At 42.4% G+C, this 13,339-nt stretch overlaps 1 protein-coding gene across 2 annotated transcripts in view; it reads right to left on the reverse strand.

The window, feature by feature from the left end:
• Positions 1 to 13,339, reverse strand: part of Prkar2b (protein kinase cAMP-dependent type II regulatory subunit beta) — a 105,080-nt gene that overhangs the window by 73,618 nt on the left and 18,123 nt on the right. For both annotated transcript variants that reach the window (XM_021201631.2, XM_029541043.1), the window contains exon 2: positions 6,724 to 6,759. In XM_021201631.2, coding sequence (XP_021057290.1) covers positions 6,724 to 6,759 — 36 coding nt within the window. The remainder of the gene's footprint in view (positions 1 to 6,723; positions 6,760 to 13,339) is intronic.

Below are 13,339 nucleotides of genomic sequence, written 5' to 3' on the forward strand. Positions count from 1 at the left end.
CAGCCTGGTCTACAGAGTGAGTTCCAGGACAGCCAGGGCTATACAGAGAAACCCTGTCTCGAAAAACCAAAAAAAAAAAAAAAAAAAAAAAAAAATTTTGATTTACCCCCCCAAAACCCAACTTTAGTTTCAGCTCTAAATTTTTCTTAATGCTAATTTTAGGAAAAAAATAATGAAATTTACCTCTGTTAAAACTGTGCTATACAATTCAATACTTGTGGTAAAGCTTTAAAGACAGAATTACAACAAAAGAAAGTTTGTAAGTTTGTTATCTGGATGTGTGTGTGCATTTCTGTTACATGAAACAAGTGCTTCTTAGAGCAAGCCTGCTCTGCTGCAGACCTTGGAAGCAATGCCAAACATGAACACCAAGACTCCGTGGCCATCAAAGGGCCTCACAGGCCAACTATGTCAGTCAGCTGCAGTGTCTGTGAACTCACAGTAGCTAACAACAGGTCAATGTCAGGATCAACCTCTAAAACTCCAAAAAAAAAAAAAAAAAGCAGATTTCAAAATTCTAGAAAATCAATTTACGAAAAAGAAGAAAACCCAAAATACAATAATTAAATGTAATACTAAGACACAAAGTCTTTAATGGGAGTGAGGGGGAGCCAGAAAAAGTGTGACTCTCACATGAGTAGAATAAAGTGTTTCAAGTTTATATTCCATTAATTATAGGAATAATACACTACCTACAAGAATGCCCTTCATCTTAGGAGATACGCACTCAAGTATTTATGAACAGGTCAATAAAAAATAAAAAGGGTGATTGAGTACATTAGCACTCAGGAGCCTGAGGAAAGAGGGAGAGGGGGAGGTCATGAACTCAAAGCTGGCATGGGCTGCCGCAACCCTGCACTCCAACCGGCAGAGACAGGAAAAAAACGACACAAACGCCAAGGAAGGTTTCTCCAACAACTTTCGTCTTTATCTTGGGCTCATCCTGTTTTGTTTTTCATCAGTCCTCTGCCTCTTATCCCTCCCCCTTCTCCTAGATCCAATCAGCGTTTAGCACGCTGTGCATGCAGGCGGGGAGCGCAGTGATAGGCCAGTGACTTATCAGGCAGACAGCACAGGATTGTACAAGTGTGCAGGCTCAGGTTCTTGGTAAGTAGGGATCACGGGGCTTGGCAATGAGCCAGGGCGCCATCTTGGCTGCCGCAGCCACACCCGCTTCCCACATATCCCCTTTTATTTAATTAAAATGGCTCCAGGATCACATCTGTCTTAGGTTGCCCTCATTCATGTTACATCCTTACCCGTCATTGGTGTGGTGAACTCATTTTCACCAACCTGTCTTAGGTTGATATGCACATGAGTCTTACCCGTCATGGATTAATGATCCATCATACTGAGCCAAACATGGGGCAAATTACCTGACTCTGTAGCCATGGCTACAGAGCTTGAATCAACAACTGTTTCAACAGTTTATTGAAGCACCATTTTCTACTAAGTCTTACCCCAAGCTAAGCAGGCTTATGGTTACACTGGAAAGTAACACTGTCAGGAATATTCTCCTTGAAAGCAGAGGAAGTGACATGCAGCAAAGGTGATCATGCTAGTCATTTCATCTCCACTGTCAGATGATTCATCTGAACTTCCCTTCTCACTCTCTTGTTCTTTAGCCTCTTTTCTTTTTTGCTGGTTTCTCGTTTGTCTTTTTCTGCTTCTATTGCATGAGCCTTTACAACACCGTGGAGTAGGCCGCGGGCGATTGTGACAATCTCTTTTAAAATGCCCAGCCTGGTCACAGGAAAACTTTTCTAACTCGGAAGCATACTTTCCACTTTTGCCTGCCAGGCAAGATTTAACTAAATTCAAAATTGCTAGCAGCTGCACCAATGCCGCTCTTCACTCTTAACTTCATCCCTGTGCTGGAAACCTAACTCTATCCCATAACCCCAGGAGCCTAACTTCGTCCCTGTGCCGGGAACCTAACTCTGTCCTGTAACCCTGGGAGCTTAACTTCGTCCCTCTACCGGGAGCCTAGCTTTTCCCTCTACCGGGAACCTAACTTCTTCCCTCTACCGGGAACCTAACTTTGTCCCTATACCGGGAGCCTAACTTTGTCCCTCTACCAGGAGCCTAACTTCATCCCTCTACCGGGAGCCTAACTCTGTCCCTATACCGGGAACCTAGCTTCGTCCCTCTACTGGGAGCCTAACTCCTAGCACTAGATTAATTCTTACTTACTACGGAACTCCCCAGTAGCTCCTTTTTCTGATTCCAGCTCTTGCATGACTTCCGAAGTTTCTGCCTTTTCTTTTTCTAACTTCTTCCTCTTCTTCCTCCTTAGCCAACCAAACAACTTCTAATTCAGCTTGTCTTTGCTTTTCTTTGGCTTCCTGTTCCTTCCGCCTGGCTTCTGCTTTTGCTTTCTTTTCTGCTTCTTTCTTGGCTTTTTCTTCTTTTCTTCCTTGTACGGGCCACCAGACGCTGCAACCCCACACTCCGACCGGCAGAGACGGCGGGGGGGGGGGGGGAGAAACAACACGAACGCCAAGGAAGGTTTCTCCAACAACTTTTGTCTTTATCTCGGACTCATCCTGTTTTTGTTTTTCATCAGACCTCTGCCTCTTATCCCTCCCCCCTCTCCACGATCCAATCAGCGTTCAGCACACTCTGAACACGAGCCATGCATGCAGGCAGGGAGCGCAGTGATCGGCCAGTGACTCATCAGGCGGACAGCACAGGATCGTACAAGTGTGCAGGCTCAGGTTCTTGGTAAGTAGGTATCACGGGGCTTGGCAATGAGCCAGGGTGCCATCTTGGCTATCACGGCCACACCCGCTTCCCACACTGGGCGCCTTCATTTCAGAAACCAAAACTTTGTGTGCATATGTTTAGGTGTGTATAAAGAAAGAAGAGTGTGTAAATGTGTCAAAATGGTGAATTAACAATCAAGGAATCTGGGTAAATGTGCTCATTCAGTTAGTCTTTGAAATTTTCTATAAACACATTTTTCTAAATAAGATCTTATGATTAGAAAAACAAAAACCAAAAAAAAGAAGCCTGCCCTCATAATGCAAGGCCAGTTTATCTCAGCACAGAGCACAAAAAACCACACAGAAAACCTGTGTACCATTTGGAAATGTGCAATGTGCAAACAATAAGAAAGAGCTGCTCTGGTTAACACTGGTATCCGGTGAGACTTCTTTCCTGATAGGCTAAGGCACAACGCTGTGAGGGTTTATTGATTGGTTTAAAGCACTCTACAGAACAGGGCTCACACTAATATTTTGGAGAGGGTAGACAGTCTGTTGATGGTTTTATTGAAACTACTTAACCCTTAGGACAAACCTGATTATTACTGTTAGCCTCCTAATGAGAGGGCTGGGGGAGAAGAGGAGAGGAGGGAGGAGGAAGAGGGGAGAGGAGAGGAGAAGAAAAGGAAGAAAAACATTTCTTGGTATTTTTAAAGAAGTGTTTACTAGGTGCTGGAAAGATGGCTCAGCACGTTGGAGCACTGAATGTTCCTCCAGGGGTCCCAGGTTCAAATCCCAGCACCCACATGGCAGCTCACACCTGCCTGTAACTCCAAAATCTGACACTCTCACACAGACATATGGGAAGGTCTAAACAGCAATGCACATAAAATTAGAATAAATTACAAACAAGAAGTATTTACTAAGACCAAAAACCCACAATGAAACAAACAAAACAAACAAAAGACCTTTTCTTTTAATAACAAGACTATAAGGTACTATTTCTAAAATAGGTTCAATGAGGAAGGCACAAAGATGCATGCAGCTGTTTTGCAGAAGACATCTGGCCACCATCACCTTTGCAGAACTTATCCAACCAATCCAATCCTGTGTGGCCTGACTCTGTGCTAACAAGGTCCTCACCCATCCCATTAGTCTGCCACAGCCCTGTACTAAGGAGTGAATTGGATTCTGAAAACTAAGGTCTTAAAACCATAGGAATTCTGATTAGCAATGTAGACTGCAACTGGCCCTTTTACTTATAGAACCAATAACCGACAGGTCCCTGGGAAAATGCTGAAAATACACAACACTGTCACAAGAAGTCATCTGAAATGGAGCTACTAAAAACATAAAAACGGGCTGGAGGTATGGTTCAGCAGGAAAGAGCACTGGCTCCTCTTCTAGGGGATCAGATTTCCATTCCCAGCCCCACTTCAGGGCTCACAGCCTTCTTTAACTATACTTCCAGGGCTCTGAAGTCCTCTGAGGGCACCTCACACATGGCATGCATTCTCCCAGACACACACTTACTTATGCATCAATATAAATAAAAGTGAATATAGAAAAAGGAGCATGAACCTAATTAACATGTATGCTAAGTATTTTAATAAACATACTTCTCACCCTCATGAATCATAGCAACAAAGTATAAAAGGAACTTTTTATTTAAATTGTCCAAATCTGAAAATTATTTTTAATAGCTGCAATATAAATACCAAAAGCTCCAAACTCTAAGCTTTAAGGAACTTGGAAATGAAAAACATTATATCTCACTACATTTTCATCTAGCCAGCAGAGACCAAGGACCCACAGATCAAGCAAGTCACACACCTTTGATGTTGCAATGTTTCTATCCTATTCTGTAATTAATCAGTGTTTCTTTTTTGAATTATTATTTTCAAAGAAGCAAAGACTTTTGGATATTTTCTAACTGATTTTCTTCCCCATAGAGTCTACTTTAAAAACTTTAAGTTTTACAGCTCAATTCTAAAAGGAAAATATTACAGAAATTAACCACCACCAAAAAAAAAAAAAGACTCCTTCAGCAATCTCAGTAATTACACACAATTTTCTATATTTTAACAAGAAATCTATTTTTTATTTCCATGAAATGCTATTTTATGGAGAGCTGAAGGTTGGCTCCTCCAGTAAACTGCCTTTAAACTGACAGAGCTGCAGAACTGCCCCTCCAGAGTCTCTCAGACTGTTCCTATGGCTTTTGGCCAGGAACTATGTAGACAAACCTTCCTAAGAATTGTAAGAAAGCTAATAAAGATAGACATGTAGATGATTAAATATATCCTTATTCTCCCATATATAACATTTTCCTAAGACATGTAATTTCACTTCTCTTGACCAAAAGATTCAAAGATGCACAGGAGCAGACTTGGCTATGGTACTTTGAAAAGTGTCCCTTGTACTTGAAACCAACATCAAGAGTCATTCTCATAATGGTGTTCGGCATACAATACAACAGTTTTACCCCGTTTAAACATATTGTTATTTTATAATGACCTTTTTTTTCCTATTGCTTTGTCTGGCATTTCCAACTGTCTCTCATACCAGGAATGAATATATTTTAATTGAATTTCTTTGTAGCACTTCATCAGCCCTACAATTCCAGACAGGTCCTGATGAGATACAATGGGAATATATTTAGGGGAGGAGAGGCAAAATAAAGGTGTTTGAAAACTAATCTATATACTATGCCATCTCATAACAAATACTAATGGAACTTACTCATAAATAAATGTCTCACTTCATACAGCACAGGGCAGGAAGGGAGATGGCTCCATGAGCCATAGCTGTTTCTATGGGACAAACTTCACATCATAGAGGAATGGCACACGACACAGGTTTTAATTGTTCCTTCCTGGTGTTTATCACTTCCGAAAGTCATGCTTCAAGTCAAGTTCTACTCTGGATAAAATTCTTCACTGTGCAGAACCCCATAAACATAAACACAACCCCATCCCACAGAAGGCATGAAAAGCTGCACTTTTGCTTTCGTTGTTTAAAATAAATAAATATGCAGAGATCACAGACAGCTGAAAATGGTAGCCACCACCCCAAATGCAGTACACTTCCCTAGTTTCTGTCATTACTGGCCTGGTCATTGTGAACAAGAATTAATTATTCCAGTAACTACAGGCAAATTAAAAATAAAAATCAAGCTTAAAAAGCTTTGAGTATTACAACACAGTTGAGATTAGGCAATTTTTATGAAATAAAGAACTAATTTCTAATATCTGACTCCAAAAATGTAGTGTCTGAAATACCCTCTATTTTTTAGTAAAATAATTCTACCTCTACATAAGAGGAAGAGTAACTCTCTTAAAGCAAACGGAATACACTTCATTTCTCTTCTCTTCGGAGACAATACCCCATGGGGTGAATTTTCTAGAAAAGTCACTGATCCATTTCCCCACCCATCTCCCTTTCCTGAAATTAGTGTGGATAGAAACACCTTTAGCTGTATCCCCTCCTTCTCCACGGGTCAAAGGGCCCACACCACACCTCACTTAGGCACTTGGCAGAGGGCTCTCCCTTGGTCATGCAGCAGGGTGTCAGGGAGTATAAAACAGCAGCTGAAATGTCAAGTGGCTTGCTCCCATTCTAAAGGGTCTCCTAGGACAGTTACAAACACCCACCCCTCACTGTCTCTGGGTCTCTTTTGCCCATCTGTTACATCACTGCTTCTAAACTGTCACCAGTAAATGAGAAAGTCACTCAAGTAGCCATTTGGGCAAAAGTAAGGAGAAATGTACAGAGTGAGACCAAGTCTGCATCGGTCTGGGTCACAGTGGGACTTGAACATAACCACTCCTGGCTTAATTTTCAAATAATTCCTAATCTATGTTTATATCACATTGGAGTTCTTCTTAGGAAAAAAAGATGAACGAGTAAGTTATTACGCCCACTAATTAATTATTCCTTGTACATTTTCATTCAATAAAACTGTCATCTTTGAAATGCCAGCATTAGTGAGGGAAATCCGCAGGACAATCAGACTTACCCGAGGCACGCCTTGTGAACCGGTTTATAACTGGAGCTAAAAGAAAAGAGTTGGAAAAGAAATGATTAGATTTTGAGATCTCATTTTCCCAAAACCAAAAAGAGACTCAATCAGTTAAGTAATCCCAAAATTCCAATATAAATTTAAATGTATAAATAATATAAGAAATATAAACTGTATGAAATTAAATACTCAGGAATAAAGCAGTCAATACCCATAAAGGAAATTAAAGTCCCTAAAGAAACAACAGGGTTTCACCTATCAAATTAATTTCCACTTAAGACGTTAAATAAAAAACTCTCCATCAAAGTATGTTGATTCCACATAGCTGGAATAGAACAAATCTATAAATGCCACTAGAAAGCAAAGCAGCAATGACATCAAATGCCAGCTAAGCCACAATTTACTTTTGGAGGTGAGACTTGAAGAAGTACTACCAGAGAAGGGAAAAGCAACATATAAGCAAACACCCTTGTTTAAAGGAAACAAACTGGAAATGTCCATGGAAAATAAACTCAGCTTAGGTGAAGGATAGTCGGCCCTTGCCCGTCTTAGACTGAAGCTGTCTACAGCATACTACTGAGCCCACAGAGCACTCCGTTAAAGGATGGTGTGTGCCACACTCCTCTATCTGCCCACTGATTCTACTCAGCTCTGGGTTTCTTTTTGGATCTGCAGACGTCAATATCTCAAGAAATAGAAAAGGTTTGGTGTTCTTTTTGAAATTTCCTTTCTTAAGAGAGGTGAGTAAATGAATGGCTGGCTTTAGGAAGGTATGGCCAGCATGGCCATTCAGAGAGTTGTGGGTTCACAATGATGCTGTGGTGACAGAGGAGACACACTCTTCTCAGCACTGTGGTTTCATGAAGACTATGTTAGTGCGGGAACAAGCTTTAGGGGAAAGGCTCTGTGGGGCAGAAACTTCAAGCTTTGGGCATCACTCACTAGATTGGTGTGAAATAGTACAGTAAAGGGGTGTTTTAAGTGATGAACTTGAGGTAGATCATATGCACACCCTGCAGCAAAACTGGGAAACACAAACCCGAAAAACACTGCCCTAGGAAATGGAAGGCAAGGGGAGGGGCGGAACTACTGAGTTCTGAAATTGCACAGTGAGAAGTCAATGCTTTTCCCCACACCAATCTTCACTATCCTAAAGTGTTTACTGTGAAATAACTCAAAAACCCACCTACTAAAATAATACGTAAGCTGGGAGTGGCGGTGAATGCCATTCATCTCAGCACGGAGGAGGCAGATCTCTGAGTTCAAAGCCAATCCTGTCTACCTCAGGAGTTTCAGGTCAGCCATGGCCATACACTGAGACCTTGTCTCAAGCAATCAATTGGTATATGGTAGCAAATTATATTTTCCAAATTGTCCATGATACAAAACATATTTATATTTTATACACCATAGTAATTCAGCAGATACAAATTACTTACACAAGGAACTTTACCACACACACTCACACACACACACACACACACACACATCCATGGCTTTCCTGAACACTTTAACCCCCCTTTTTGAATCCTTAAGAAGGGACTCTTCCAATGTTAGTATATGTGCTGCCAAAGCATGCACAAGAAGGGACTCTTAAAAGAGCCGACCTCCAAGGCTTCCAAGGACAATGTCTTGAGACAGCACTGGTGAATCCAACCACAAGAATGCAGATGGGGAGCACTGGCAGGTGAAGAAGGTAAAAGGCCTGCCACAGCCTTGGAAGAGAACACAGGTGCCCCGCAACCGCTAGCCTCTTCAGAAGATGAAGCCCCTGTGGCCTCTGCTGCAGTGTGTTCTCCAGAGACCTTACGTTTTTGTGTTTTTCTTTAAGGAAGATTTCCCACAATGATCCTGTCAACTAAACATCTTTTCCTTTGGTGGAGGGTATGCTATCCACATACCCTGCCGCGCTCCTTCACCCCAGAATCTGTTTTCTGAATTTGTGTGAACTACTTCAGTTGTCATACTGATTCAGAGCACAACCCTGACAGTCAACCTCCAGGACACAAGAAGGAAAGCATTCCAGAGCTTGTGTTCTGTGTGACTCCTATTGTTATGGTGTGGGTGTGTGTGTGTGTGTCCATGCATGCGTCTCACACTGTACATCAATCAGAGAACAACCTTCATTTTTCATACTCACTTTCTACCCTGTTTGAGACAGTCTCATGGAATTACTGGTTTTTGTTTCTCCTCTCTACGTATGCCAAGCTAGCTGACCCACAGACTTCTAGGCACTGTTCTCTGCTATCCATTCCCACACAGGAGCACTGAGATTGCAGGCCCACTCTCATTTACGTGACTCTCTGTGGCTTTCAGGGATTCAAACTCAGGTCCTCACACTTGCACGTTAAGCTCTATCACATTGTCAACTCCCTGTTGGACATTCAAGTCTGCAAGAGACTATCTGTAACCATGTGAGCCTAGATCCTAATAGCGTTTTAGATACACACATGACTACTTCATGCAATTTTAATAAGTATCAACATTTCCCTGGTAGTGTGTTATCAATATTGCTCACTGGGTGAAGGAACTTGTCACACATGCCTGCAGATCTGAGTTCCATTCCTCGGACCATGTAAAGGTAGACAGAATCAATATCATAGAACTGTTCCCTGACTTCCACATGTACACTGTGACATACACACTCCCTACACACACACACACACACACACACACACACACACACACACACACAGAGAGAGAGAGAGAGAGAGAGAGAGAGACATGCACAATAATAACAATTTTTTTTAAAAAAAATTCCCCAACAGAACCACAATATAAATCAAAGAATTAAATTTCCTTTTCTCTTGTATTTTGTTTCATCTAGAATTTTACAATGACATGTGTAGAGGGAATCTCTTATAAACATCATCTGTTAATGAAAAACCTGGCGGCCAAAGAGCTGAGGCAGGAAGTAGGAGGTGGGATACTGGCAGGAAGAGAGAGGATTCTGGGAAATAGTAAGAGGTAAAAGAGAGCCACGGGGAGAGCCACAAGAGACAAGACAAGAGATGAGATGGGAGACAGAATGAAGAGGCTGATGTAAGCCAGCAAAGACATGCTGAGGATACACAAAGGAAGAGCAGGGCCAGGACTGAAGGAGCGGTAACTAACACAAGGGAAACACAGACTAGTTTATATGGGTTAAGCACTTATTAATAAATATTTAGTCACAGAATCATCATTCTGGGACCCAAGGCTGGGGAAGGAAAAATGGATTATTATAATCTGTATGTGTGTGTGTGCGTGTGTGTGTGTGCAGAAAGAGAATTTATCTCAGGAATATTCTCACATAACAAAACCAACTACGGCATGTGGGTGCACATACCCAGGGGTGGGCAGGAGAGAGCTGCAGGTGGCTCTAGGGTGTCACCTATGGCAGGCCCTTGACTCCATCCCTATGCCACTCTTAGATGGAGTAGAGGCCAGGTGCTCAGACAGTTTGGCATGATACTGGCACACGAGGGGCATGGCCCTGCGGGGAGACCTATAATATCTAACATACATGTCTTTAGAAAGCAACCCATCCCATTACTGCCATGCCATTTATGGTGCATGGGTAACCAGAACAATCCATTTAGCCAGACTCCACACATGGCATTCATGTTCATAAGAGTTTCACTCCGATGGGAGAATCTATAGCCATGGTATGTCTTTCTCCTCACATGCTAAAGCACATAGCTACTAAAGCACCACAAATTACATCCCTTTGTTTATCTTTGACAGTCTTTGTAGAGACTGTATCTACTTCCAAACTGTGAGCATGTAAGAGCCACATGATGATGATTCTCACCACCTGACAATAAATGGGGCCTAAGAATGGTCAGTAAACAAGGCAAGTGATGTAACGGGGCAGGCGGCTTTTGGTAGTCAAGGCTGCACATACCGTGTCTGACCATCAACAACATTCCAGTAGACATATCCATACCCCCCTGCCCTCTCTAAGAGACAAAAGAAACGCAAGTATCTCCTACATATACTTATAGTCAGTTAAGACGTCCCACTTACTCTGGAGTTTTAATCTAGCTAGCAACATAGGGAAGAAGATCTGAAGTCAGTGTGATCTAGCCAAGCAATGACTTACAGGTTCTCTCTCTCAGGTGCTGTGCTAGGAAGGGGGCCAGGAGGAAGGCTGGAGTGCAAATGCACACAGAAGTCATGTGCGGCTATCAAGGAAGAGGTGGGGAAGCACACATGAAAAGGGGGCCCTTGGCCCGTGGCTGCCCCCTGAGCCACTTCTGTGAAGCCTGATGAACCCACAAAATATGAATAATAAGTACTGCTCTTCTCTCCAGGGATTTTATGAAGTCTTATCTTTTGAAAGTGCTTGTCAACTATAAACTCTCACCAACTATAAGGGACTAATACTTGTTGTAACTAATACTACCATTTCTAAAGTATACAAAGTGAGCATCAATACAGAGACTCAGAAGTAAATAAACACGGGACTAAGGAGATTGGTGGCTCACAGTGTAAGCACACCTGCTGCAGCACAAGCCCGAGGACTTTGGTTCAAATCCCCAACACCTAGCACTTTGGAAACAGAAGTTTACTAGGGCTTGCTAGTTACAAGCCTAGCTTTGGGCCCAGTGAGAGAGCCTGTCTCAAAAGAATGTGGCAGAGAGAACTGGAGGACGCCCATCAGTTGGGATAATCTTCTTGTGAACTGTGTAAACGTTCTTTGTATGGCTTAAATGTTGATTTCTGTACCAGCAGAGACCTGAATACTGTCCAAACTTTGGTACTGCTAATTTTTCTGAGCCACTGCCCGTCTGGGTGTTTTTATAAACTCTTCTCTGTCACCTTCTGATTGCTTTCATAAAGAGCAGACAACCTATAACAGGGCAGGGAAGGGAAGGGGGAGACACCCAGGCCGAGACAAGAACTGTGGGAAGAATTGAGAGGCACGGGATTCGCCAGCCAGACACAGCGAAAGTCAGATGCACAGGGACTGAATGAGAAGTAACAGGCCACGTGGCAAATGTGGATTAATATAAGCGGGTTATTAAGTTATAGAAGCTAGCTGAAAACAAGCCTAAGCTATAATGCCTATGTTTTCATAAATAATAAAAAGTCTCCGGGTCATTCATTATTGGGAGCTGAAGCATCAGAAACACTCCAACCATACCCATCCTCTGGCCTCAAAACACACACACACACACACACACACACACACACACACACACACACACACACACACCCCACATATACAAAATTAACAAATGAAGGTGTCTAATGTGTGACAAATTGAGTTTTCTCAGTCTTGGTTTCCATTTTCAGATGTTCTTTATTCAATGAATATTCTGTGGATGCACATACATGTGCGTGTGTGCATGTGTGTGTGTGTGTGTGAGAGAGAGAGAGACACACACACACACACACACACACACACACACACATTCATAGAATACAGAGAAGAAGGGAGGGGAGGAGAGCAGAGGGAGGAGAGAAAGGAGATAAATTACTTAGATACCATAAAATACAGAAAGAAAAACAGAGGAAATATACTGTCTACCTGCGAGACAGGTGTGATTTAAGAATATACGAAACGCCTTACATTTTGGAAAAGGTCGGCAGACTATCCGTGCATGTGCTTTCTCCCCAAAACCCATCCCGAGAAACACTGTGAGCCTTGTGCCACACCAGGGGCATCGCTATGCCTCTGTAACAGATCCTATCATTGACACACTATGACACACTAGACACACTAAACTCGCTTTAGCTCTTGGACTCCCAGGAGACCAGAACTATTACTGACTCAAGTCCTCCTCCATCCTGCAGTATCCTTAGGAGAAAAAGTCCTCACACCGGAGGTAAACTGAAGAAGTACCTCCATTCCCAGGAGAGAGAAGAGCCTTCTACAGCTGCCTAAGTAACTCTGTCCACAGAAACTGCTACATTTTACTCTGTACCCAAGGCTACCCTGCCTGGGTTAACACACACTGAGTGGATAAGCTGAAAAGTACACAGAGCAAGCCTGTTTGCTTCTGCCTAATTCCCGCCACATGGGTGGACACAGGCACTGGAACCCCAGCAGTCTCTGCCCGGAGGGCTGACCTGGGTCTACTCATATTTCCATACAATTGCTTCCAGTGCTTACCAAACTTAGAAGAAAAATATGTGAAAGAGGAACTGAGGGGGAAGGCTGAAAAGCAAGATAGTTCACACTATACAAGTCATCAGTTAAAAGCAGGAAGCAATGAGTCCGGTTTTTAAAATGCATGGACACTGTCTTCATTTCTGAGCATGTTGCTGTGAGAGACATTCCAAGCTAAGCAAACATGAACTGGGTTGTGGTCTGTGGTCACATGCGCGCGCGCACATACACACACACACACACACACACACACACACACACACACACACGTGCACACGCCACACAAAAACAAAAGGCCACTTCATTTGTACCAGAGTCACATTAGATAAATGTGCCTTTTGCAGAAAAGTGTTCATATGCCCTGGAGTAAAATACCTCCAACCCTATTAGAATCCATAAAACAATTAGCATCTCTGTCTTCATATTAGTTGCTCTTTTTTTGTTGTTGTTGCTTTAGAAATAGAAACTTTTTTTAATCTGTTAGCTGCCTAAATAAGATTGAGAAAATTGTAAATT

Source organism: Mus pahari, chromosome 7 (assembly GCF_900095145.1).
Source record: "Mus pahari chromosome 7, PAHARI_EIJ_v1.1, whole genome shotgun sequence".
NCBI classification, from domain to species: Eukaryota; Metazoa; Chordata; class Mammalia; order Rodentia; family Muridae; genus Mus; species Mus pahari.